This window comes from Mesoplodon bidens, assembly GCF_964165515.1.
Source record: "Mesoplodon bidens genome assembly, chromosome: 14".
Lineage (NCBI taxonomy): Eukaryota > Metazoa > Chordata > Mammalia > Artiodactyla > Ziphiidae > Mesoplodon > Mesoplodon bidens.
The window spans coordinates 64,678,575-64,706,386 of record NC_138170.1 but is presented as its reverse complement, the minus strand read 5'-3'; the positions used below and the strand labels follow the sequence as shown (position 1 = coordinate 64,706,386).

Genomic DNA, 27,812 nt, shown 5'->3' with positions numbered 1-27,812 from the left:
TGGACAGCCACATGTTAAACAATGAGATTAGAACATTTGCTCACATAAAACTCTGAGAAGAGAACATAGCCAGAATACTCTTTGACATAAATCATAGGAATATTTTCTTGGATCAGTCTCCTAAGGTAAAAGAAATAAAAGCAAATAAATGCTTTTGCACAGCAAAGGAAATGAAAAGATAACCTATGGAATGGAAAAAATATTTGCAAATGATGCGAATGACAAGCGGTTAATATCCAAAATATACAAACAGCTCATACAACTCAATATAAAAAATAGGCAGAAGACTTCAATAGACATTTTTCTAAACAAGACATATAGATGACAAATAGGCACATGAAAAGACACTCAACATTGCTAATTATTAGAGAAATGCAAATCAAAACCACAATGAGGTATCACCTCACACCTGTCATAATGGCTATCATCAAAAAGTCTACAAATAACAAATGTTGGAGAGGATGTGGAGAAAAGGAAACCTTTATACACTGTTGGTGGGAATGTAAATTGGTACAGCCACTATGGAGAACAGTATGGAGGTTCCTCAAAAAACTGAAGATAGAACTATCATATGCTCTAGAAATTCCACTCCTGGGTATATATTTGGAAAAAATGAAAACTCTAACTCAAAAAGATTCATGCACTACAAAGTTCATAGCAGCACTATTTACAATAGCTGAGACATGGAAGCAATCTAAGTGCCCATCAACAGACGACTGGCTTAAGAAGGTGGGGTATAGATGCAATGGAATATTACTCAGCCATAAAAAAGAAGGAAATTCTGCCATTTTCAGCCATGTGGATGGACCTAAAGAACATTATGCTTAGTGAAATAAGTCAGACAGAGAAAGACAAACACTATATGATATTGCTTATATGTGAAATCTAAAAAATAATATAAATGTATGTATATGCAAAACAGAAACAGACTCACAGACATAGCGTCTGTGGTTACAAACTTGTGGTTACCAAAGGGAAGCGGGAAGTGGGGAGGGACAAATTAGGGGTATGGAATTAACAGGTAAAAACTACTATATACAAAATAGATAAGCAACAAGGATACACTGTATAGTACAAGGAATTATACCCATTATCTTGTAATAACCTATAATGGAATATAATCTGCAAAAATACTGAATCACTATGCTGTACACCTGAAACTAACACAGTATTGTAAATCAAGTATACTTTAATAAAAAAAGTGTTGCCGATAATGTGGAGACATTGGAACTCTCATTTAATGCTGGTAGGAATGTAAAGTGGTGTAGCTGCTTTGGAAAACAGTTTGGCAGTTGCTCAAAATGTCATACATCAAGTTACCATATGATCCAGCAATTCCATTTCTAAGTATACAAATGAAATGAAAACATACATCCATGCAAAAACTTGTACACAAACATTCATAGCAGGATTATCTACAAGAGTCAAAAAGTAGAATCTACCTAAGTGCCCATCAACTGATGAATGGATGAATAAAATATGGTATACCTGCAAGGTGAAATATTATTTGGCACTAAAAAGGAAAGAAGTACTAACACATACTACCACCTGGATGAACCTTGAAAATATTATGTTAAGTGAAAGAAGTCAGTCACAAAAGACCACATATTGCATGAATCCAATGATATAAAATGTCCAGAATAGGCAAATCTATAGATTCAGAAGTAGATTACTGGTCACCTAGGACTAAAGGGATGAGGCAAAAATAGGACTTGACTGCGAATGAGCACGGAGTTTCTTCTTGTGGTGATGAAAAATGTTCTAAGCTTACATGGTAGTGATGGTTGCCAAGCTCTGTGACTATGCTGAAAACCACTGAGCTGTATACCTTAAATGGGTAAACTGTATGCTATGTGAATTATATTTCAATAAGGCTCTACAAAAAAAAAAAGGAAGGAGTGAGCAACAGCAACAAAAGAGTGTTTTGATTGTTATGATTGGGGAAGTGGTTTACATGAATAAATAATATGGAAACCCAATGGGGCCAAGACATGAAGGATCAAGAATGAGGTAACTAACCCAGGGCTGGGCAGACAGTAAGGGCAAAGGGCAAGGTTGGGAAAAAAATGAAACACTGAAGGAAATAAAAATATCTGATAAGGGGTTAATATCCAAAATATATAAAGAACTCATATGACTCAATAGAAAATAAACCCAATCTGATTTAAAAATGGGCAGAGGATCTGAATAGACATTTTTCCAAAGATGACATACAGGTGGCCAACAGGTACATGAAAAGGTGCTCAACATCACTAATCATCAGTGAGATGCAAATCAAACCCACAATGATGTATCACGTCACACCTTGTAGAATGAGTACCATCAAAAAGACAAGGGTTGGTGAGGAGATGGAGAAAGGGAACCTGTGTGCACTGTTGGTGGGAATGTAAATTGGTGCAGCCACTATGGCAAACTGTATGGAGTTTCCTTAAAAAATCTGTAATAGGCTCTGGGTGTCTGCTCTCCAGAGGACACCGAACCAACCCCTAGTACCATTGGACACACCCACCACTGGAGTGGGCACAGCATGCCACCTTTTACTTGTGTCAAGGAAGACTGTGAGCTGTGGGTCTTGCCCTCAGAGGAGGGCCTCCCATGACCAGCTGCCTGCACACTGTCCGCTGACTGCCCAGCTGGTGATGTTCTTCTGCCTTGAAGTCTCGCTCAGTCCATCCAAAGTACTCCATGGGAACGATGACCTCATCAAGAGCCCACAACATTGGACAACAACTCCTAACCATTCAAGACTCAGTTCCTAGGCTGTCTCCTAGAGAGACATCACACCTTCCAGGCCAACTTAGTTGTACCATCATCTTTGCGCGAACTTCTGTGTTAGCTTTCACTACAGAGTATTGCAATTGATCTATTATATTCAGTATTTACATTTCTGTCTCTTTCACTCCATAGCAAGACCCTCCAGGGCAATGACCAAGTTTGATTTCCCTAAAGACCTGTATGTTCAGCTGTCTATAGGAGATCTCCATATGGGTGTCCCACAAGCACATCACCATATCCAAAGCTGAACACATCTGAAGAACCCCCCTTAGTGTCCATACAGCACCCAAGCCTCTTTCATTGCATCTTGTATATTAGAGTGTAGTTTCCTATTATAGAACTATCTCTCCCACTAGACAGAGAGGAACTGAGGGCAGAAACCATGCAGATTTCATTTATCTCTGTATCCCTGGAGCCCAGCACAGTGCCTCTCACATAGGTGTTATTCAATAAATGGTCACTTAATTGAAAAAAATTAATAATAGAACTATCATATGATCCAACAATTCTACTTCTGGGTATTTATCCAAAGAAAATAAAAACACTAACTCGGAAAGATACAGACACCTTCCTGTTCATTGCCACATTATTTACAGTAGCTAAGACATAGAAACAACCTACTGATACATGTCCATCAATAGATGAATGGATAAAGAAAATGTGGTATACATATATACATACAACAGAATATTATTCAGCCATAAAAAAGAAGAAAGCCCTGCCATTAGTGACAACATGGAAGAACCTTGAGGGTATTATGTTAAGTGAAATAAGCCAGAGAGAGTCAAATACTGTATGATTTCACTTACATGTGGAATCTAATAAAAAACCACAAGTGAATTCATAGATACAGAGAACAAAGTGGTTGCCACTGGTGGGAGGTAAGGGGGTTGGTCAAAATGGGTGAAGGTGGTCCAAAGGTGCAAACTTTCAGTTATAAGATACAGAGGTTTGGGGGCTGTTAACATACAGCATGGTGACTATACTGTGTTGTAGATTTGAAAGGTGCTAAGAGAGTAGATTGTAAAAGTTCTCATCACAAGAAAAAAAAATTGTAACTATGTGAGGTGATAACCAAACTTATCATGGTAATCGTTTCACAATACATACATACATCAAAGCATTATGTTGTATGTCTAAAATGAACACAGTGTTAAATATCAATTATATCTCAATAAAAAGAAATCTTAAAAAGAATTCTAAATCCTTCCCTCATAACCTCCAGGCCACACTCTTTCATTGATGCCCCCTGTTCTACATGACTTGGATGAAATCTGCAGCATTGGCCTTGAAACTCATGGGCCAAGCAGCTGAGCCTTGGCTCACATAGAGAAGGGCTCTGTAATCTCTGGGGAGGCTGCCCCCAGGGAGAGAGTTTTGTGTGCAGTTCCTGGAGGGGAAGATGCATTGTGCCCCCAGGAGGAAATGAGTCTAAAGCTGCGTCGTCTTATCTGGGCTCTGGGGTCTGCTCTCCTCCTGGCTTCAGTTGTACATCACCAGGTTCATCCAGTGAGAAATAAGCATCCTCATTACAACACAACTTTAAACTAGTTAGCTTAACACAGAGCAGGGCAAATGGTACCCTCTTCCCTTGAAATATCTCAGTCTAGTCTCATCAACCTTTTCCAGCTAATTCCAACCCAAGCAGGAGGTCTCGGCCCTCTATTACAGCATATCTTCCGCTGCTCCCTGAATAGCTGGGCACTGAGAGGGACAGCTGAGGTCAACCAGCTGGCTGGGCCAGGAGGCTCTTTCTAAAAACTCACCAGGAGTAAGTTTAATGTACAGTGAGCTCATGGGGCTTCCCTGGTGGCACAGTGGTTAGGAATCCACCTGCCAATGCAGGGGACACGGGTTCAAGCCCTGATCCAGGAAGATCCCACATGCTGCGGAGCAACTAAGCCCCTGCACCACAACTACTGAGCCTGCACTCTAAAACCCGCAAGCCACAACTACTGAGCCCGCACGCCTAGAGCCCGTGCTCTGCAGCAAGAGAAGCCACCGCAATGAGAAGCCAACGCACCACAAAGAAGACCCAACACAGCCAAAAATAAATAAATAAAATAAATAAATTTAAAAAAACAGTGAGCTCCGCAGATGTTCCTTAGTTCCCTCCTGGATTTATGGCTCCCACACAATCCTCTGCTTTATTAAGCTATTGGAAAAAATAAAATCTGTCTGCCAGGATCCTAAAGCAGCCTTGGCAGCCAGCAATATATAAAGGCAGTAATTGGAGGCGGGGGGCCGGGCCGGCAGCTTGGCTGGCCTTTGACAGACTGTTCAATAACCTCAGGGAGAGAAATGCCCCCTGAAATCAGGCGAGGAGAGGTAGCCTGGGGTTGTGCCCTGTCTCTGTGAGGGGAAGGTACCTCATCTCCACTTCTGTCAGGTAGAGTCCTTTTCCGTCCTTGGAGAGGTTCTGGAACGCTTCTAGGGTAAAGAGGAGGAGAAGAATCAGGACAGGCCTGGGCCCACGTGCTATAAAAGCCAACGTGGTGATTCTGTGGGAAGCCCTAGAGTGTGCTCGGCCTCCCCTCCATTTCTCTTTCCAGCCAAACTCTACACCCGTGGGAAAGCTCAGGCTCAGCCCTCAAAAGAGCCCCCTGACTGCTCTGCCTGACACGCCCCTGCCCCCTGCAGCTTCCTTACACTTTGTACTCTCCACACTTGGCTGTGGGGATGCGGGGACTTGTTTTAGCAGGTATCTCGGGGCACCTCCCTTGTCCAGCTGCGAATTCTCTGGAGCGAGACTGTGCCTCTGGCTTCTGCTTTACCCTCCCAGCGTTCTGCTCTCTCCACCTTGTTAATTGCCTGCCTCAGAGCTGCAGGGTTAGTGCCACATGGCAGGGGTGGTGCAAGGATGTGAGCGGAGGCCAGATCCCACTTCGACCTCAACCACAACAGCTCCATTTGGAGCTCTATTGTGGCTTGGGGTTTCACGCGAAATGTCATTTAAAACAAAGGGGTGTGCTGCTAAAAAGCGTCACAACCTCTGGCCTACACAGCTGGCTTTCTGAGGCCTTGTGGGGGGACCTACTGCTCCCACTTACTCGCTGTGTGTGTGCAATCCTTCAGCAGGGATCAAACCATTCGCTGCATGACTAAAGAGTAGGTTTAAACCATAAACACAATCTGGAGAGGGCCCACAGCGATTTCACCTGGTTCCTAAGAGAGGTGTGCTGTAGGGTGATGAGGAAATGAGCGATCTGGGGTGGGGGAGTGTCCTGGGGAGCAAAGGGTGCAGAAGGGAGGTTGGGGACTCCAGGCAACTACGCCATCACACAGGCCAACGGTGGCTCTGTCCCCTGGGACGATCCCAGGCCTGGGGCTGGAGCGCATTCCTGGTCCCCTCCTGTGTTCTTTGGTCACTGTGGAGGTCTCCAGGATGGCCCCGGGGTGACACTTACTTGTCATGGCTTCAAGCCGCATCAGGATGCAGACCAGGCTGGGGAAGCTGACCCTGCCTGTGCTGTCGCTATAGCAGAGTCTCATGAGATCCAGCCGCTCATTGGTGACGGAGATCCCTGCAAGGAAGTCAGGGACACAGGGGGAGCCAGTGAGCAGGGAGGAGGCCGGGAGTTGGGGTGGTCCTGCCCTCAGAGCAGAGAGCTCAGGTGGTGGCCTCAGGTGGACGGGAGAGAGCTGCCTCTCCCTCTTCGAGTCCTGTGATCGTGCGTGTCTAGTTGTGAGCTCCAGGGGGGCACCGACCACAGAACCAACAATGGCAGACTGAAAATCAAGGGGGCCTGCGCACCCCGGTGAGCCAGCACAACACTGTAAACCAAACCATCCATCAAGGGGACAAGCCTGGTGGCCTGTAGGCCCCATACAGCCAGAGACATGTTCGGTTTCTCCTGCAGAGCTAATAAAATGTGAATTTGAAAGCCTTTGGATAGGGCATGCCTCTGCAGCTTGCATGTTCTCAAACTGCCCCCTCAAGTCACATCAGCTCTGTTGCCCCTTTCAGTTACCGGACTGGCCCCTGCCAGCTCTTCAGCCAAATTCCAACTATTCTCTTTCTTTTATTATTCTGGAGTCATTAGTGAGGTTCTCCTTTAAAGGTTTCGTCTTTCACTGGCCATTCAGTGGTTCTCAGAGTGTGATTCCCCAGACCAGGAGCTTTGGCTTCACTAGGGAACTTGTCAGAAGTACAAATTCTTGAGCCCCACCCCAGTCCTCCTGAAGCAGAAACTTTGAGCAGGTGGTGAGGCTCGCCAATCTGCACTTTCACAAGCCCCCGGGGGTCCTGACTCAGGCTCAAGTGTGAGAACCACAGCCCTCAGCTGTGAAAACAAGCAGCCTTATAGCACAGGGAGATCAGCTCAGTGCTTTGTGACCGCCTGGAGGGGTGGGATAGGGTGGGTGGGAGGGAGGGAGGGAGACGCAAGAGGGAAGGGATACGGGAACTGATGTATATGTATAACTGATTCACTTTGTTATAAAGCAGAAATTAATACACCATTGTGAAGCAATTATACTCCAATAAAGTTGTAAAAAAAAAAAAATAACCCATAAGGCGAGGATAAAGGCTGAAGCGGGGGTGCGGGCAGCAGCGCAGGTTTCTACCCGCTCAACTGAGAGCCCCTGGGAGGGAGACCCGTGGAGGCTGTCCTTCCAGCAGGGGGCCTGCTGGAGCCTGATTTTACATTTTATTCAGGAAGGTGGCAATTTGCTGACTTAACCTTTTTGTGAGCCATTTCCCCCATGGGTACAGTGAGGATAATGATTCCTGTCCTTCCCAAGTTCCAGAGCTGTTGAGACAATCAAATGAGGTGACGTGAGTGCAAGTTCTTGCTGAAATAGGAAGCATCTGCGCCCTGCAGTGTTATTATCATTCTCCCAGGACTGAAAGCTCTTGCCTCCTTGAAGCAGACAGAGGTCATGTGATTTCACTTAGCCCCAGACCCTCTGTAAAGAGAGCGCATCAGCCCACCTGTGGGTATTTAACCCTGAGGGCCCGGATGCTGAGATGGAAGCATCTTCAAGGCAAGCTAGATTTCTGGTAGGGTACCAACCATGCGGGGTCATTTTTACACAATTAGAGCTGTGCTGGGGAGAGAAGGCAACCAGGAGAATTGACTGGCAGGCGAGAACTCAGGTGGGGGAGGGTGGAGTCTGCGTCTGGAGCCAGGAGGCTCACGGACCCAGTGTAAACCAGGGCAGGGCACAAACACTGTGCTCTGCTTTCTCCCTGCCATGCCCAGCACCTCTCTACCCCCCCCCCCCCCCCCACACACACACACTCGCCTGCTTTACCTGTGTCCTTTACGGCCTTCCATAAATCCGAGCTCGGGAAAACTCCAGAGTTCTTCCGGGAGTATTGGAAAACATTCTGATATGGGAGAAAAAGCAAGAAGCCCGTGTGAGCCCCAGTGTCCACCTGGGAGAGGATGTCCTGGGTACCTGGGTACCGGGAGGTCCCGATAAATCTCGTTCCCAGCCCTGGAGGCTGCTTCACTAAAACACGAGTGGGTCCAGCTCAGAGGTCGGCCCGGTGCATACTTGACGCCGGGGGTGGGGTGGGGTGGGGGTGGGGGTGGGGAATGGGCTCTGGCTGATAAAGCTGACTGCCTGGCCGTCAACTGCGGGGCGGCGGGTCCCTCTCCCAGGCCCGCACCTTCCCCCCGCTCCCCAAACCTGCCCTTCCTCCTCTTCCTCACCCCCTAGACTGGGCTCCTGCTGCCCCGGGAGGCTTCCTGCTTTCCAGGGAGGTAGAGAGCTCCCTAGAGTTTGCCTAGGGTGGGGTTAATAGCACAGGCGTTACAACCAAATCGCTGAGTATAAATCCCAGCTTGACTATTTACCAGCCTTGTAACCTGGGTCAAGTGACCTAACCTTTCTAGGCCTCAGTTTCCCTCTCTGTAGCACAGGGCCAATTACAGTACCTACCTCATAGGTTCACTGCAAGGAGTAAATGAGCACATCTTTATAAAGCGTTTAGGGGCGTGCCTTGCACGGTAGTGAGTGCTGTGTAGGCAGCACTGAAGGCACGTGAGAACCGCGCCTGCGACCAAGCACGGCCGTGGTGTGGGGTCACCTGAACACACCGATTTTGTACAGGGCGGCTCTCCGTTTGCCCAAGACTTCTCTCCCTCCCCCTAATTCTCACTCGAACCTTCAGGCTCCTCCTGCTTCCCAGGTGAGGACACTGGTGGGTGAGTAGCTTGCCTTGAATGAAGCAGGCAAGCAGCGCAGGACTGAACCCAGGACTCCTAATGTTGGCCTATGCTCAGCTGCTGCCCAGGAGCTGTTTTAAAGCAAAATACCCCCAAGCAGGTGTGCAGCTGAGGCAGATCATGGGAGCCGATTACTGTGAAATAGCGGCTTGACAACTTTTTTCTGGCCTTAGTTGGCTTTTGTGAGTTCAGAGACTTAGCGTGTTCTCAATTAGGTATGGACTCATTCATTCAGTCACGCATTCGTTGGGTCATTTGTTCAGCACTCTTGAGTGCCTTCTGTGTGCTGGACACTGTGGAAGGCGCTGGGGAAAAGGATGAATATGAGGGATCCCTGCCCTGGAGGACCCTGCAATCTAATGTGAGAACTGTCAGCCGTTGCAGTGCCTGGTGAGAAACCAAATGACCCCAATCAGGGATTAGGTGATATAAATAAATAATATGTAAATAGAAAGTGTTTTTATTGTATTGTTGTGCGTTCAAGTGTTAGGAGCTGAAGGGGGGCTCACTGGGCCTTAGGGGGGCGGGCAAGGCCCCCAGGGGAGGCCCCTCAGGGAAGGGGTTTTGGGGCTGGACCCGCAGGCTGGGTGGGCATCAGGCAGGCTCTGAGTGCAGGGACGGGAGAACAAGGAGTCTCATAGCTGGGGTCCGATGGGGTGAGCAGGATGAGGGAAAGGGCTTCTCCTGGACCCCAAAGTGGGTCCCGACTCACAGGATCTTATGTATAGCTGATGAGTTTCGACTTTGTCCTGAGAACAACGGTGAGGCCACACTGAGGCCACAGACCACAACGGTGATTCTGATGTATGTTCTGGCAGATGGAGGGGAAGGCGATGAGGTGAACTAGCGGCCGAGGGGATGCTGCAGTGGGCCCGGGGAGAAATGAGGAGGGCAGTGCTAGCTGGCAGTTTTAGCTACAGTCACTGTGACCCGTTTCTCCTCCAGCCTCCTAGAGCGGTCCTCAGCCTGCCACCTGCCCGGGCATTGCCTCGTACCTTCTAGTGGTGCATGTACAGATCCCTAAGCAAAACAGGGGCCCTCCTTGAGGGTGGGGGTGAGTTTCCTCTCCTTTCATAGCCCTCAACCCTGGTGTAGGATCGGGCTACCCTGTAAACATATGCTAAACCAGACAGAATAAGAGTGCTAGTCAAAAGGGAACACGCAGGTACCTGGCAGTGGACAAGACCCCTCCACAGCCTTGAAAACTCCTCTTGGTCAAGCCGCCCATTCACCTTCAGCTGGTGGGGAGTTAAGAGTCAAGCAGTCCTTTGTGCAGTGAGCAGAGCAGCCCCACCCACCAACGAGTAACACAGTCCAGTGTCACCTGGATGTGGCCCTACACCAGCTGGCTCTTGCTGTATCTGAAAGGGACCTGGCTTAGATTTATTTCATAGGGAAAGCAATCAGTTGGAAGGAGAAGGCAGCCCTGAGAAAGGAGAGCCAACAACACTTGCGCCCAGGGGAAGAGAGCGAGCCCCAAACACAGCCTTCACCAGTTGGGGTGGGGCCCCTGGCAGGGGGGAGTGGGGGGCAGCTGGGGGGAGGAGAGCGCCTTGCAACTCCGGAGGCAGCACGAGACGTGAGTGCACCCGCTAAGTGTGCGCCAGTGGATGGACTGCGTTCTGTGTATTCAAGCCAGCCCTGGTCACTCCATACGATGGGTTTAATGAAAACAATGGATCTCTGAGGAGCTGGAGGGGAGCTGGTGGGTGAGCAAGAGGAAGGGTAGAAAAGACCTGTCTGCTTTGCAGGGGTCCTGCAGACATGACCTCCCCTAGGGTTGCCTGCCCCAGGATGTGGGGCTGCCGAGGGCCATTGGACTCATCTGCAGGGATGAGCAGTGTCTCTGGGTGATTCCAAGCCACAGCCAGCAGAGACAGGGCCTGACTGATAATTTCATCAGGAAGGCTTCTTGTTTGACAATGGCTGGCTTCACATCCCCAGTTGAGCCTTGTTAAGAGTGAAAGTGCCGGGGGATCCGTGTCACTCCAGGGAGACCGTGCACACCTGAGGGAAGAGCTGCAAGGCAGCAGCTGGGGGATACACCCACGAGGAGCCAGAGGGGAGATGGGGAGGGCAGGGGAGAAATGGCTCAGGGGAGAGTGGAAGTCAGGATGGGAGGCAGGAGACCTGGGGTTGGGTCCCAGCCCTGCCACTTGTGGCCATGGAACGTGGGCAGGTCACTGCACTGTCCCAGCCCAGTCTCATCTGCAAGTGCAGCACAATAGTAATAATGGGGTGTAACTGCCGTGCAGACTGAAGAGTTTTCTGCAAGTGTTGGTGGTTGTTATCTTTATTGAACTGGGGGCTTGCTGGGCAAGGAATTTAAATAGTGAGGACTCCTCCAGTGGTAAGGAGAGGTGTGTAAGGACGATAGTTCCCACAGGTGCTACAAGGAGGCAGTGAAGGATAATGTTAGAACATAGACTTTGGAGGCTGAAAACTCCAACTTCAAATCCAGACACAAACTCTGACTAGCTGTGTGATCTGGGCTGAACCCTTGTTTCTTCCATTGGATCATGGGACAATACTTCTTATATCACAGGGGTTATTGCAAGAATTATGAGGGAAAAAATATATATCAGTACAGTTCTTGGCACACAGTAGACGCCTGATAGGTGGTAAGTTTTGTTATTGTTGCCATGGAGGTTCTGGAGAGCGAGTTGCTGCAGAATCCCCAGGAGCCCAGGCTCTTTGCTGAGCCCTCAGAACAGAGAACGAAAACAAGGAGGGTGAGAAAAGTGTTCCTCAGTGTCCTAAATAGACCCCTGGGGAAGCCCACGGAGCAGACAGGCTCTTAGAGCTGGGGGAGGGGGGATGACTGCAAAGGATACATCCGTCAGAGCCACAACGCTCCGGCACTCATCCAAAGAGAATGTGTCCCCTGGAGGTCCTGAGGGGGAGAACAGGAAGGACTGAAATGTCAGAGAGGGTGGCATAGGACTGGCGTGGCCACGGGGATGGGGTTGGGGCCAGCAGGTCCCTCCTTACCTTTTAGGAATTCCTGGTTGAGAAGGCTCTGGACCTGGGTAGCATCAATGTCCGGCCCCTGATCCAAATGAGGAAGGGATGCAGGAATCACATCGGTGCCCAGAAGCAGAGGGGCACACCTGCCTGACTGTAAAAGCACTGGGATTTCTGAGCACTTAGTTCCCATCTCATCTTTGTCATGAAGCCTTCCTTCCCTCCCTCCCTCCCTCCCTCCCTCCCTCCCTCCCTCCCTCCCTCCCTCCCTCCCTCCCTTCCTTCCTCCCTCCCTCCCTCCCTTCCTTCCTTCCTTTTTTTTTGGCTGCGTGGCATGACTTGCCGGATCTTAGTTCCCTGACCAGGGATTGAACCCGTGCCCTCGGCAGTGAAAGCGTGGAGTCCTAACCACTGGACCACCAGGGGATTCCCATGAAGCATTTCCTGATTGCTCCAGGCCCTGGTGATAACTCCCTTCCTGAACATCTGTAGTGCTGATTACTCCTGACATTTGATACCTGGTGTGGGTCACCTTGCATTTCTCTCTCTATTCATTACTGGGCTGAAAGCTGTGTTTGCTTCCTCCCCACCATACTTGGCACTTGGGAGCCCCTCAGGAGAAGTATTGTTGAATGAATCAGTTCAGCCCTACAGGTGTGTTCCCCCATCTGCTTCCAGAAAGTAAGTGACAAGTTGCTCTAATTGAGCACATAACTTAGCATTAGTCTTCTCAGCCACAGAAGCAGAAAGGGAGACATCATGGTTTTCCTCGGATAAAAAACGGGAAGCAGCTGAGGTTGAGGGGAGAGAAACTTTTCCTGGCCTGAACTTCTGAAGGTGTTAACTGCCTTCACTTTTCTGTTGGGGACACTGGCCAGTTTTATGGGCAGCAGATTCCGTGACGATTTGACAGAGAAGCAGAGTTGTTCTCCATACAGCTGTTTCTTTCACCCAGCCTGGTAAAAAGCCGAGGGCATGATGGGACATCACCACCCTGGGGAAGCTTTTCCACGGGAGGAGTTGGAGTGAGGGCTCCCAGCAGGTGGCTAGTGGCCTGGCACTAGGTCAGAAGGAAGGAGGTGCCTCCTTGGGGTCTTCTGAGAACCAGCACCACACAGACAACAGATAAGCAGTCCCCAGGGTGGCCTCACCACCCAGAACAGAAAGCAAAAGCAGCCCTACAGTTTGTCCTTACTGGAGTCCTTTAGCTGGAAAAATTACCCCCAGTGATGTCACCAGTGCAACACATCCTGCCAGCATCTGAAATTGGCCCTTAGATCATCGCTCCAACGTCTCACTGGTTGGTCATGCCAGGGAAGTTAGTGTTGTGTGCCCGCCATCAACTGAGTTTTTTCCTCGAAAGAATCATGGCACCTCACTATAAAGAGCAGTTGCCATGGTGAGGAATGCCAACTTACATGGAGTCGCGTGAGAATGTAAGCAGCTGTGGGGCATGGATCATATCCCCCACCCTGGGACAGCCCCTGACCTGGTCCCTACACCCAGTAAACAACAAATGTTGGAAGACATGGGGCTAGGAATGGAGATAAAGGTGGCCTGAACAAAACGCCCAAAGAACCGCATGTTGGCCTCTACCACCTCAATGGAAGATGCCTAAGGACTGATGCTTTGCTTTCCTTGGAACATCCTAGGGTATTTGTACATGTTTGCTGATTGAATAAATGATAGATGATGGATGTGGCCTGTCCCAAAGGCTGAGTGTGTCCTTCCTTTTCCCACAGGCGGACCCTGGGTTATGGTACCACCACCACTACTATGGCTGATAAAGGGGTACAAGAGATTGGGAGACAGGACAGAGTACATGGACGAATATTTGGCTCTCAACTTTCTTTTGAGGACACAACCTCTGAGGATAGTTTGCAGGTTGTGCAGAATGATGCCAGGTTGGCCCTGCTCAAGGGTGTCCACCAAGGGGTGAAAAGAAGTTGGAGTCCAGTCTGGGTTCTACTCTCAAGCCATGCACCTTGGCACAAAGCTCCATCTCTCTTCTATTCTAATTCCTACAAAGGCCTCATATGGGCTGCCAGTTACCCTCTATGAGAAGACATTTGGTTGTTGTTTGGAAAAGTCCTGATTAGGGAATCTGTACCACTTATCATATGACAAATTATATTTTTTATTTCAGAGGTGCAGGTTCATGGACCACGTTGAGGACTTTGCCACCTGCCCCTGAAGGAAGCTTGGTCTCGCATATCCTAATCTGGTCCTGCTGACCACCTAGGGGAAGGGACCTTAGCTAGAGCATCTGCTCTGGGGAAGTGGATCTGTCTTAACTCAGTGCAGATGGATTGAGCACCTTCTCTGTGCCAAGGACAGTGATAGTTATTGGGGACAAGGAATGCGTACGATGTCATCCCTGCCTTCAGAAGCTCACAGACTGGGGACATTCGCCATAGTAGATCCTGTTTTGCATCAAGTGAAGTGCTTTCTGAGTCAGCCCAGATGTGGGCCTGAACCCTGGACTAGTGTTGATTTCAAGGACGTTCATACTGAGCTGTTCCCTATAACATGTACTCTCATGCCAGCCACATTCTTCATCTCTCCTTATTTTTATCTCTGGGCCCAGGCTACCTGAATAACTTCCCTTTGGCTGCCTCCTGGTTACCAATGCCCTGTTAGCCTTCTCAATGCCTAGCATCTTCCTGTCCTTGGCCCCTGCCTGCCCGAGGCCGGCACGGTACACACGATCATCTATATGGCTTTCCACTTCCCACACCGACATGACGACTAATGGTAAAAGGCCCAGCGTGCAGAGCCCTTGGCAGCTGTTTTTTTCTCCTGACAAGTCAAGGAGTTCTTTATAACGGCTTATTAAACCATTAGGAAAATCCCTGGTGCACGTAGGTGGCTTAGCAGGAAGCAGGCTGTTGGTGCTTTCTGAAGCTGGCCAGCTCCCGAGAAGATGGATGCCAACGTTGGTGGGAGGTGGCAGAAAGGGGGAAGACTTCAAGGGGTATTGCCAATTGCTTGTTTGAAGATTTAAAAAGCTCACTCCCCTATAATCAGGCCCTTCCTTTCCAAACTACACTTCACCCCAGATGTCACCCAGGTGGGGCGCCCCATCTCTCCAGATCAGCTCTGGACATCCAGGGAGAGAGGCTGACACGACCACCCATCAAGTCATCTTCCTCTCTCTATCCTGATAAGGACCTGGGAGAGGTTTCCTTCCCTCTGGCCCCTCCATCACCTGTCCTATGTAGGGCCTCTCACCGTCATGCTAAGTACTGTACCTGCTGAGCGTATTTGTAGAAAATGCTTCATTGGGAGGCATTTCTGGATGACTTGCCTGGATCTAAGGAAGAAGAGCCAACATCAAATTTCTGGGGAAGGAGGTTGCCTGTCTGATACGGTGAGGGCCCCAGAACCTTCCACCTGGATCTGAGACAGAGGCTTCATCCAGCAATTGGATCAAACCTTTCTGGGGAATGGGAATTTGTGGAAGGAAGATGGTTGGGTCCAGCCTGGCCTTCAAGGCCTGGTCTTCTCACCTCATCCCTGCCCCTCTGAGTCATCACCAGCCCATTGTGGTATCTGTGCTTTCATTGGTCAGTGGCGAGGCAAGAAGGAAGGAGATAGAAGCTCTTGGGGAGGGGACGTGACCCAGTGAAGTTTGCCAACCAAGCCTTGCTGCACACTTACCTGCAGTGGTCTGAGGTTGAGATTATCGCCCAAGTTCCTAGAAAATCAGGGGGACAGTGTGACAAGGATGACCAGCTCACTATTCAAAGGAGGCTCACGCCTACATGTGGCAGGCATCCCTGCAGGCATTGGGCATCTATGCCAAGGACACACGTGGAGAGCCCTCAGCACAGCAAGCTGTGAAGTGGGCAGCCATGGCAGTCAGCAGACAGATGAGCATCGTGACCTCGTGTCCAGTCTTTCAGGTGGCCCTCCCCTGGTCTTCAAACCATTTTGTAAACTGTTCCTTTCACAACCAGATACACGTGTATCATAACCCCCATTGCCAGGATGGCAAATAAGATTTGTCTTAGGTTCCAACTCTGAATGGTGGCACAGTGACCATCTGGCATGCTGGACTGAGAAGGCCTCGTCCATGCTCAACTGTAAAGACTGCCATGATTGTAGTGATGTCTGCCTTGGGGCCAAGAAGGCATGAGGTGCCCAGCAGGGTGTGTGCTTGTTGATCCCAGTCTTCACTGCAGTGAAGACCCTCCACCATCAGACTCTATCACTCAGGCCCATGTCTCGCTGTCTCCCTGATGTACCCCACATTCTGTCTGCATTTCAGACAATTGCCATGCATGCCACGTACCACCTTCCTGTGTGTATGGACAACATCGCTCATTCTTCAACGAGCCCCATGCTCACCCACTTCCCTGCTTCTGCTCATGCCTTTTTCCTCCACCTGCACTGCCTTCCCCTGGGAAACACCGTTAGGTTTTCCATTGAGGACTAGCTCACATTCCAAGTCCCCCAAGAAGCCTTCCTCTGTCCCTCTTGCCGGGAGGGAATCCCTCCACTCTGTCCTCCCACACGCCCCTGCACTTCCGTCAAGCAATGGCTGCATCCTGTTTGTGGTCTACTTATTGGTTCACAGACTCTCTCGCCCCCACTTTGTGCTGAGCATCTTGAGAGCGGGGGCCGTGCTGTGTCCCCTGCTAACAGAGTGTGTTGCTGCACAGAATGATGCAATGCGTTTTTATAAAATTAAGTAGAATAAAACGTTTAGAATCCCAGAAGTTCTGTACCTGTCACTGTCTGGCATCTTTAGGAAGATTCGGAGCAAGAACTCAACTGCTTCTCTGCCTGAGGAGACGACCACCACATAGGTCCCAGGGCTCAGGCTGAAACACTCTGTAAGGTTGCATGTGGTTTCAGAAACGATGCCTTCTCAGCAATTCTGAACTTGGAAAAAAATTGTGGACGGCAATCCCTCTCGGAAATGCTGGAACTGGAAGAGACGTGATGATGGTAAGAAACCCCTCTGTGCATGGGCCCCGGCTACCAGGAGAGACCCCTACCTCCCAGACCCCTCTCCATCCACCAAAACAGCACTACAGGCCCTGAAAAGGGAGACACTGCTTACCCGAAGTCTCGAAATGCAATAGAGTTCAGACTGTTATTTAATATAGATGCTAACACTACAATGTATGGGGGGAAATATGATAACATGGTTTTACCTCATTAAATCTTACAGCATCCTGGGCTTCTGGGTTTATCTGCCTGCTTATATACAAAGACGAATCATGAAAACTAGTGAGATTGTTCCAATACTGAATTAATTCAGTAATTCAAAACGTAATTCAGTATTGGAATTTGGAGTCCTTTCTCTCTGGACCCTTTTGCAAAGCACTCCTTGGACCCCTGCAGCACTGCAGGGCTGGAGTCCTTTCACTCCCTCCATTTCTTCCTTCCAGTAAAGCCCTGAAATGCCTTCTCACTGGAGAATAATAGGCCCTGATCATTTTCCTTTTATTTCAATATGTTCTTAGAGATAAAACAATAAATATCATGCAGTTCCTATTACCGGACGTCACATACATATTACATGATAAAAACCCTTTACTAAATAAATTTTCCCCAACACAATTGAGATGGGGATTCCATTTAGAATGGTCACGCAGCACGAAATGATTGCTTGTGAGCTCTGCCTTGGGGGGAAACAAGGAGACGGGGAGAGGGTCTTTTCAAGGGGTGGGGACCAGGCTGGGCTGCACGCTGAGGCTACTGTTGCTGGTGTGCATCGGGGTGCTAGGCAGAGTCTCCAAACTGATGCTGCTGACATGATCAGCAGCGCCAGTGTCTCTGGAGCCTGACTTGCTTGGGCCTTTCTGGCAAAAGAAATGATGAGATCAGTTCTTCTCCAGACAGCCAGCACTGTTCTGCGTGTGTGTGTATGTGTGTGCGTGCACACGTATGCACATGGGGAGGCACTGTGTACAGACGTGTGTGGGCTTTGAGCCTCCTACAATCACAAGACCTGACCCTCTATTTCTAGGGATGCGGCTCATGCCTTTTATTCGATCAAGTCCTCACCTCGTTCTCCAGGCCTGGGAACTAGAACCCTGACTCGTTCCTTGCACCTGACTGCTTCCCTTGAAGCCCTTCCAGAAATTCTCATTCCATGACTGTTGTGCTGAGAACCAGAGCTGGATCCTAAACCCAGCTCTGTGGCTGGGCCGCCGCTATGACAGGCAGACCTCCTTGCTGTCTGCTTTCTGCCTGGGGTTCTGTGTATCCCCTGCTCAAGGACCCAGCCTCTGTCTCCCTGTTGGGGGACGTCTGGAAGGGCCGGAGGAGCTTCCCTGGACCTGCCAGCAGGCTGCAGTCACCACCCGTTGGCTGTGGCTACATCCTGCTCCCTCCCTTTTCCCTTCCATCCTCCTGGCACATGTACCTACCCTTGGGCAACAGATGAATCACAGAGTTCACATCTAAAGGGGTTTGAGTGCCTGTGAGGTTGGGTTTCCCAAACTCCATCTTTCTGTCTCCATCCTTACCCATATTTTGGTCACCTTTCACCCATGCCAAGCCAGAATATTTACTGGCCGGGGGTGGGTAGGGGCAGGAGGTAGTGGGTGGTTGGGAGGGTGGGGAGGGAGGGTGGTGGTGGTGATGTGGTTGTAAGAAGAGTTGGAGGATGTGCCTTGAACTTGCATTTGCATTGCATGCATCCTGGTTGTGGTGGGTTTGGGGGCTGACAAAGAATACAGGAAGCTAAAGATCCACCCCCGCCCCACCAGGGACCCATGAGCCCTGTCTCTCATCTTAAAAGGAATGGGCAGCGTCAATCTTATCTATCATGGGCCAAATGCTTGAGGATGGTTTCATGGTTGCATTCCCTCTGGAATGTCAAACCAGAGAACAGCCTAAGGGATCCAGCTTTAGACAAGGACAGCTGAAATATTCCCTGCATTGTTGACCTGTTTGGAAGTTCTAAGCTTGTATCTATTACAGGACATAGCAAGACTGAATTGGCAGCCACGGAACAGCGAGAGACACGTTGAGGTCAAGGGTGTTGGAAGAGGCGTAACAATACGGACAGACGGCAGCAGGGGCGGTGGCCATACCTGATAGTCGATCTGAGGGAAGAGAAGAAAGGCAGGTTCAGGAACTCAAACTAAAACCCAGAGGCGTGGGCTTCCCTGGTGGCGCAGTGGTTGAGAATCTGCCTGCCAATGCAGGGGACACTGGTTCGAGCCCTGGTCTGGGAAGATCCCACATGCCGCGGAGCAACTGGGCCCGTGAGCCACAACTACTGAGCCTGCGCGTCTGGAGCCTGTGCTCCGCAACAAGAGAGGCCGCGATAGTGAGAGGCCTGCGCACCGCGATGAAGAGTGGTCCCCACTCGCCGCAACTAGAGAAAGCCCTCGCACAGAAACGAAGACCCAACACAGCCAAAAATAAATTTAAAAAAACCCCCAAAAAACCCAAAGGCGAGCAGATCTGAGAAGCCTGGCTCAGGGCCCTGCGTTCCTTTTTTGTTGCACTTCCAGCCTGTTCCCTGGAACACCTGGGAGTGAACAGGGACCATCACTCATTCTCTGTGCAGAGCTGTGACAAAGGAAACCCAACTGCTGTAGGGAGCATGAAGGGGACAGGAAATCGAAGGGGAGGACGGTGTCTGAGAAGAGGAGACTCTCCCTTTCTCATCGCAGCTTGGTTACTCTTCACAGCAGTGATGACAAAATTGGAAGGAAAAGAGACAGTGATGGGAACTGGAGGGAAGACAGAACCTGGATCAAATGCAAATTCCCCAGAGTTGGAGCTCCAAGGAGAAGGAAACCGTTACTCCATCAGACCACTGTAAAGCATGATGGGAATTTGTTCTAGCATTCCCCTCCTCCCAATCACTGTACCTCAGTGTTTGTAGGGATGTATGTGTGTGTCTGAATGTGGAAATACCTATGTTTCCGTCTGTCCATGTTGCATAAGGAGGCACTGAAGATGCAGTCCCATTTTTAAGCCACTTCATGGTTTGCAAAGTATTTGCATGTAATGTGTTGAGTTGTCACAGTAATCCTAAGCATATGCTAGGCTCCTTATTTTATGGGTGTGGAAACTGAGGCTTTGCAGTCTCAGTAGCAGAGGTGAGAATAGAGCAAGCTGTGTTGCTTTTTTTTGTAATTAATACCCACCACCTCCATGCACTGTCTTCCACAGTTGGCATGCGTTTCAGTTCTATCCTACTGCTGATCCTGGGCTCCGCTTAGGTGTACAGGCCATTTGATTTGCCTGGGCAGACTTATCTGGAGATCAGGAATGAGCTGGAAGGGAGGTGGAAAGTTCCAGCCTGGGGGAGGATGGAGCTTATCCATCCTTGCTCTTTTTCTCTGTCCTGTCTTCTCCCTGCCTATTTGTACACCAACTGTGCTTGGTTTGATGCAAGGCAGAGCAGTGCTCCCATAGAAGTTGGAGAGACACAGGCCCATGCCAAGGTTGCAGAAATATATGCAGCTGTCATCTGGGCAGCGCTGTACCCATGAACACCAGTAGAGCCCTGGAGTCTCAGAGAGCCTAGTTGCTGGCACCAACATAGCCTGTTTCTCAGCAGAACTATGAAAGGAACCCAAGTGTCTCTTGAGTTGTCAAGGTCTGGACTGTTCTTTGGTGTTTAACTCGATCAGGATCCTGCAAGATCCAAAGGGATCTCCAGGGAGCCTAAGGAGGTCACAGGTCTACATGCCCCTTCAGCAAAAGGGCAGCTGAGAAATAAGGTATCTCTGGCCGAAAAGTAGACAAATGGGCTTGGCAACATTTAAAAAAACAGATATGATTACAATATTGCCAGGGCTCCTGAACTGTAAAGACTTTGGGCAAATCAGTAAACACAAGGCTGCTGTGTTGCTCGGCTCTGGGGCACTAGTATCAGAGGAAAATATGAACAGCACCCCCAGTTTTTGTGCATGGGGGGCAGACCTCATACCCTCTCTGGACTTCTGTCTCTCCTTAGGAAAGGGAAGAGCTGGCTGAGATATTCTTAAGAGTCCTGTCTGGTTCAGGACTTGAATTGAATTGTTCAATCCCTGCTGGTAGACCAGATGTCTCAGTCCCTTCCTAGCCCTTCCCAACTCCTTTCATTTTGTTCTTCTCAGAGGTGAGATTAGGGGACTCTGAGGTGAGATTAGAAGGTACCTGAATCAGTTGGGATCCTTGGCAGAAAACAATGGAAACTAATCCAGGGTGGAGTGAACAGGAGGTCATTTATGGGAAAGATAAATCAGAGTCAATGGGAAATCTAGAGAATGCAACTCGGAAGGTGGGCAGGAATGAGAAGAGGTGGCTACACAGCTGGATACCACCACAGGAGCCTGCATTGCTGCCCCAAAGATTTGCTGCAAAGAATCCCTCAGCTGGTCCTAGCTTCTTTAGTTACTTCCTCAAGACTCAAGGCCTAGAGTAACCAAGAACATCTAATTGGACAAGCCTGGGCCACAAGTCTACCCCTTTGCATCCAACGGCTGGGGAGAGGGAATATTTGGCCTCTTCGACTGCTGCAGTGGGAGACCAGGCCCTGCCTTTCACCAAGGTTCCCCCCTCATGGAAAGGGTGTTCATGTGCCTAGTGGTGATGAAAATGACAACTGTCCACTACTGCATCCTTAGGAGATGTTCTTTGATAGTCTCAGCTGGTTTGCGGAACCTCGAAAGTATGGTGCTAAACCCCAACAATTTCTTTTCCATTGATTTCATGCAACTATGATGTGGAAATATGCTCAGAGAGAGCAGAACCCAAAGGGTTCTCCTCCTTCTAGAGCCAGAAACATATTTTTGTTTGAGCTGTGAGCACCACCAGAAAGGCAAGTGCCTATGTCCTGCTGAGAGCCCTGGTCCTGGGACCACAAGTTCTGGTACCGGGCACTCCCCTGTCACCACCCAGCTGCACCTTGGGCAGGTCATTCACGCTGACTTTTGGTTTCCACATCTATAAAAGCAGGAGTACTGGGGTTTTGGAGACAATGAATGGGAACATGTTTGGAACTCTGAAGTTCTCTATCAGTGAGGCCTTCGTATTAGAGTGAACCACAGCCAGCGCACAGGACTGTTTCAGGACCCAGGAGCCCTGCCTGTCCATGATGGGGCTAAGGCCCTAGTTGTGAATGTTGCCTTAGTCTCAGTGAACATTCCTGGGATCCTTCGTAGAGAGGCTGTAATCAGAGCTCCAGCCACACAAGTGATGGGTGTGTTTGACTGAAGGCTCAAGGGACATCTGGCTCCCGGTCCCCAGCTCTGCCATTAACTCTGACTGTGTTACTTCACGTCACTGGGCCTCAGTTTCTTCACCTCTAATAGGGGGACAGGGGATCCCAGCATTTGATGGTTGCACGATCTTAGTTATCCATGCTCGTGCAGAGAGGCTGTGGGGTGTATGATTTGAGAACCCTTCACTTTATCTGTGGGATGCATTAAACTATTTGGGAAAGGAGGAGGGAGCACAGGTATCAGATTTTCTTTTTAACTCCTTTCTTTTGCATGGTATTAAAAAAAAAAAAAAAAAGGAATTCCCTGATCACCTTACTCACAGTTAGTGTGTGTGCAGGTGAGTGTGTGTGTTGGGGGGTGTGCAGCGGGATGGCCCCTTAGGAGCTGAAGGGCTGGCTGAAGAGCCATCAGAGGGGAGGGGAGGCTAGGTGGAGAGGAAGACCTGGCCTTGGATGAGTGGCCAAGCAGATGCTCGTAAGCCAACCATGGAGCTTTGACCGATTTTGGTGTAAGCATAAGAGAAAAACGTACCTCCCGGCTGTATACCCAGGATTGTTTTTTTTCCTTAAACTCCTCCCAGAGTTTAGCCAATGATTCTCAAACATTTCTGTGTATAAGCAGTCCCTGGGGAGCTCATTACAATACAGATTTTCAGGCTCCGTCCATGGAGATTGGGACTCAGAATGTTTGGGGGTGATCCCAGGAATCTGCACTGTTGCAACAGCTGGTCTTGGACCAGCCTACTTTTTAAGGAACAAGCATTAGAGCCTGCACCAGGAAATGCTGACAAGTGACAAGGGCAGGAGGTGTGTCCCACTGTAATCTCCTTTGTCTCCGGTTTTCCTGCAAATTTACAGAGTTGGACCAACTGAACTCTATCACCCTTTGGGTTTTATTTCTGAGTCTGCAGCTGGGTGAAATCTCCCAGCCTAGCTGCTTGCTTTCTCCAAGGTGTACAGAAATGTCCTCAAAGGGCAAGCCCGGAAGCATGCTGCCTTACCTTGAACACCTCGCACTTCAGTGGAAATGTCCTGTCTTTTGCCTTTAAATTTTGTGGCATGACAAAATTGAAGGAAACGATGACATTGTTGTTTTCCATGCTTTCTGGCGCAGAGAAGATGTACTGCATGTCCCTCTGGGGTCCTGCATGAAAAAGGGCAGTGATTGGACTTCAGCTCATCTCTGGCATTCCAGGATGGGACCGTGACCACTTCAGAGAGCCAGTTCAATGGGTTGTGATGGAAACTCTGGATTTGGGCTAATAGACCTAAGGCCTGGGTCCCATTCCCACAGTTACTAGTTGTGACACAAGCTTCTTTATTTTGTGAGCCTCAGTCTCCTCCTCTTAAAAATAAGGAGGGAGGGCTTCCCTGGTGGCGCAGTGGTTGAGAGTCCGCCTGCCGATGCAGGGGATGCGGGTTCGTGCCCCGGTCCAGGAGGATTCCACGCGCCGCGGAGTGGCTGGGCCCGTGGGCCGTGGCCGCTGGGCCTGCGCGTCCGGAGCCTGTGCTCCGCGACGGGAGAGGCCATGGCGGTGAGAGGCCCGCGTACCACAAAAAAAAAAAAAAATGAGGGAAAGTATAGTTCCTACTTGGTGAAAATGTTTCTTACACTGTAAAGTTGAGGGCTATTTTTATAATAATAAGTGGAATTCCAGAGGCCTCAAGTATGCATTGGTGACAACCATGGAGCCATGAAATGATGTCAATCCCCCAAGCATCAATGGAGACGGAGGAAGAGAGGCAGAGAGATGGCAATTCATAGAACTCTGCTACCCAAGAGTCCTCACCAAAGCCAGAGGGAGACAACTAACGTGAAAACCATTAGATTCAAATGCATGAGAGATCGGGACTTCCCTGGTGGTCCAGTGGTTAAAAATCCGTCTTCCAACACAGGGGAGGCGAGTTCAATCCCTGATCGGGGAACTAAGATCCCAAACGTCGCCGGGCAACTAAGCCCGCGAGCCATAACTGCTAAGCCCGCGTGCCTCAACTACTGAGCCCGCATGCCACAACTACCGAGCCCACACACCACAACTAGAGAGCCTGCATGCCACAACTACTGAGACTGTGCACCACAGCTAGAGAGAAGCCTGCACACTGTAACAAAGGGCTTGCGTGCTGCGACAAAAGACCCGACACAGCCCAAAAAAACAAAACAAAACAACACAACCAAATGCATGAGAGGTAATGTATGAAAAATAAATGAAGATGAGACAAGCTAGAAATGAATTAATAGACATCAGAAGGTTGGGGTACGATTGGGAAGCTCTGAAAGGGGAATAGGGAGACATAGAGACCATCTCGTTCATCGGCTTTTTGTGAGGATCAAACAAGATGACACACTCAAGTGCACTTAGCAGCACAGAGCAGGTGCTCGCCGGCTGCCTGCCTTCCCTCTCTCCCTTGTAAGGAATTACTAAAGATGGCACCAATGTATAATTTTGGTCAGTTCATCGATCTGCACTAATATCTGGGGGTGCTGGCCCACAGTCAGACAGGTGCAGCTCAGGAAGATGAATCAGTAAACTTGCTGCCCGAGCGACTCAGTGGTTTCTTAGAATCTGTCCATGGTCTCCTGGTGACTAGGATCTCTGACCAGCAGAGTGAAAAGCCTGGAGGCGTGGGGTCATTCAAGCACACCATTCTCGACAGGCTGGTGCCAAGGAGAGGGAATGCACATGTCGAGGTGCAAACACACATACACACACACAAACACACAGGCACAACTATGTTGTTTGCATAGCTTTTCCTATCCAGGATGTGTGAGCACGCTCAGGTTCATCTTCAGAGGGTGATATTTCACTCAACCATGTCACAGATGGGGAGCCGGAGGTACAGTGAGAGTATGACACTCACTCTCTTAAAATCATATCAATAAGATTCATCTCCCGGGAGCCCAAAGACAGGTTCTGAGGTGCCCACCTCTGGGATTTCAGTATGGTGCTGCAGGATACATCAATTAACATGGGCAGGAATATGCTCCCTGATGCTTGGATGGTGCTTTGTGGCTTCAAGGGGAAGATAGAGGTGAATAAATTCCACTATGTACAGTTGGGGAGACTGAGGACAGAGAGACCAGAGTCACAGAGCCAAAATGTGGCAAAAACAATGGTTTAACCCAGGCCCTGACTTCTGTCCAGTGTTCTTTTCATAGCTCCTCCAATGCCCTGGAATAATTACTGAAGAGCAGTGGGCCCGTTCTACGCTTGGGAGGTGGGTGGAGCTTAGTAGAAGGACAGTGGGAAAGCAAGAAAGCAGGGGATTCACACTGGAGATTCTCCGGCCCACCCCCACCAGCAATCATTTCCCCTGGAGAAGTATAGCTGTCCCTTTGGGTTGACAAAGTCCTCTTCTTCTTCAGGTCTAGAATTGAGGGCCGCTGAGAGCTGAAGCTGGGATAGGGCAAAGGCTGGCAGCTTCCCATCTGGCAGAATAATTACCAATGTCATAACTACCTTCCGCATTTCCTGGAATTAAGTGGTTCTTAAACATCAGTTAGGACCATGTTTCATGGAGTGTGTTTCCATGGTCCAGGCTGGCTGGAACTTGGTTACATATAAATAGGCAGAAGAAGTTATCTCGGAAATCTTGACATGACATCCTGTTATAAAGAGAGACACATCACTTAATGACTACGGGTTTGTCCCATAACTTCACTGTACCTCTGCCTATCAACTATAGTATCCATTGATTTACCACTGTCCTACCCAAAGGCCGGAGCCCCATTCTGGTTCATTTGTGGTCAGATACACTTCTGATGTCTCCAGTGGTTGGAAGGACAAGGACAGAGTCATATTATGAGTTCTTCAGGCCCCTCCCATGGCCAGCAAGACGACTGCCAGTCTCCTTCTGTTCTGGGTCCTACACACTGCTAGGAAAATCACCTTTCCCTAGGGCCCTTTGCCAAATGCACTCTTGGGGTCTTATCAGAATACAATGGATTCAACACCTAAAATCACACCTGTGATTAAAGTTGCGATACTGGAAATATTCTTCCTCCTAATTTATATTTCTCCCTCTGATTCTTAATTACTTAGACCCAGTCTCTTTTTCACACATGCTAAATTTTATTTAAGTATGTCATTGAATAAACCAGACAACCCTTCAGAGAAATGTCCATCTTATTCCTTAAGATGTGAGCATAGTGCTGGGGATGTGTTGTAAAACATCTAGTCCTACATAGCTGCTGGGTGATGACACCGATGTCTCACCCAGAACTCTAGAGTCAGGGCTGGGAGATTAACCCCCATGTCCCTCTCTTGCAATTCATGCCAGGAAAGACTGTGGCACTCCAGGGCTCCAAAAAAGATGGCAAAAGAAGTTACAGGCATGATAACCATGCATCCTGGTTTCCAGGACACTGTTGGTTTCAAAGCTTTGGTGCCAATATTCCCTTCTACCATTAACATTTCCTGCAAGTTCTAACATTTCAGAGAGGAAATACCTTTCATGCAAAGAGAGAACACACAATTTCCTTTTCAAAGCTTTTGTGTCTTGGTGGAGAAAATAGCCTCCTTCTACCTAGGTCTCTGAAAAGTGAATCTTTATTCTCACAAAAATTTAGGGAAAAGGGTGGGGATTGAGGGTTTGGCCAATAGCTAAAGATTTAAAATCTAATTTTGAAAAAAGAGTAAGTACCAAACCTCGCCATCAGCCTTATTTTCATACAACTGGCTTTTCCATTTGTCGTGGGTCTCCTGCCACTCCAGAGACCTGGGCATGGAGAGACAGACCATAGGATGAGACTCCCTAGGATGTTTCATCTCAACCACACGCGGCCCTAAAGGGGCCCTTTGCAAAGGCCTCCAGTAGTTTCTGGGTGCGAGTGGACAGTGTCGCTCTACCTGGTGATTCTATGCTGATGGCTTCCAAGCTGTCCCCCAGCCCCATCCTCTTTCCTGAGCTTTAGATGGATACATGCTATGGTCCATTCCTTGTCTCCACCAGAGCCCCACCGTGACCCTGAAATCAACGTATCCCAAAACGTACTCATCCTCTGCCTCCTTCTATTGCCCAAGTGAGAACATGAAGGGTTATTCTCTCTCATACCCTCCACGTCCAAGCCATCACCAAATATTAACGATTTATTGATTCTACCTCCTAAACCCCTCTCAAAGCCATCTAATTATTTCCATCCTTGTTGCTGTTTTTAAGTTCAAGAACCCTCATCTCCCTCTTGGACGGCTCACTGGTCTCCCGGAACTCAGTCCGGCCCGCTTCCCTATTCATACTCTACACCTCCAATCAAAACAATCTTTCTAGGGTTTCCCTGGTGGTGCAGTGGTTGGGAGTCCGCCTGCTGATGCAGGGGACACGGGTTCGTGCCCCGGTCCAGGAAGATCCCACATGTCGTGGAGCGGCTGGGACCGTGAGCCATGGCCGCTGGGCCTGCGCGTCTGGAGCCTGTGCTCCGCAACGGGAGAGGCCACAACAGTGAGAGGCCCGCGTACCACAAAACAAACAAACAAACAAAAACAAACAAACAAAAAGCAATCTTTCTAAAACAGAAGACTGGTTAGGGTACTTCCCTGCTTAAAACATATCAGTGCTGCCCTTTTACTCTCAGGATGAACTTCAAACTCTGAAACAGAGCTTGGCCTCTGCCTACCTCTCCAGGTTTACCCGAGCAGCTCCCTGTCCCCCCGCCCTTGAACTGTACACCCCAGCAATAATGAACATCTTCATTTCCTTAGAAATACTTGTCTGTCTGG

The 27,812-nt window shown here is 49.2% G+C and overlaps 1 protein-coding gene across 1 annotated transcript in view; it reads right to left on the bottom strand.

The window, feature by feature from the left end:
• CAPN13 (calpain 13) overlaps positions 1 to 27,812 on the bottom strand; it is a gene marked incomplete at both ends in the record, with an annotated part of 68,647 nt that overhangs the window by 9,472 nt on the left and 31,363 nt on the right. The window contains 17 exon segments of the mRNA XM_081253900.1: positions 5,145 to 5,205; positions 6,183 to 6,365; positions 8,032 to 8,107; positions 10,121 to 10,189; positions 11,786 to 11,844; positions 11,943 to 12,000; positions 15,167 to 15,193; positions 15,197 to 15,217; positions 15,570 to 15,612; positions 16,646 to 16,787; positions 16,790 to 16,814; positions 16,816 to 16,848; positions 18,968 to 18,979; positions 23,100 to 23,242; positions 25,557 to 25,596; positions 25,600 to 25,702; positions 26,740 to 26,814. Coding sequence (XP_081110026.1) covers positions 5,145 to 5,205; positions 6,183 to 6,365; positions 8,032 to 8,107; positions 10,121 to 10,189; positions 11,786 to 11,844; positions 11,943 to 12,000; positions 15,167 to 15,193; positions 15,197 to 15,217; positions 15,570 to 15,612; positions 16,646 to 16,787; positions 16,790 to 16,814; positions 16,816 to 16,848; positions 18,968 to 18,979; positions 23,100 to 23,242; positions 25,557 to 25,596; positions 25,600 to 25,702; positions 26,740 to 26,814 — 1,170 coding nt within the window.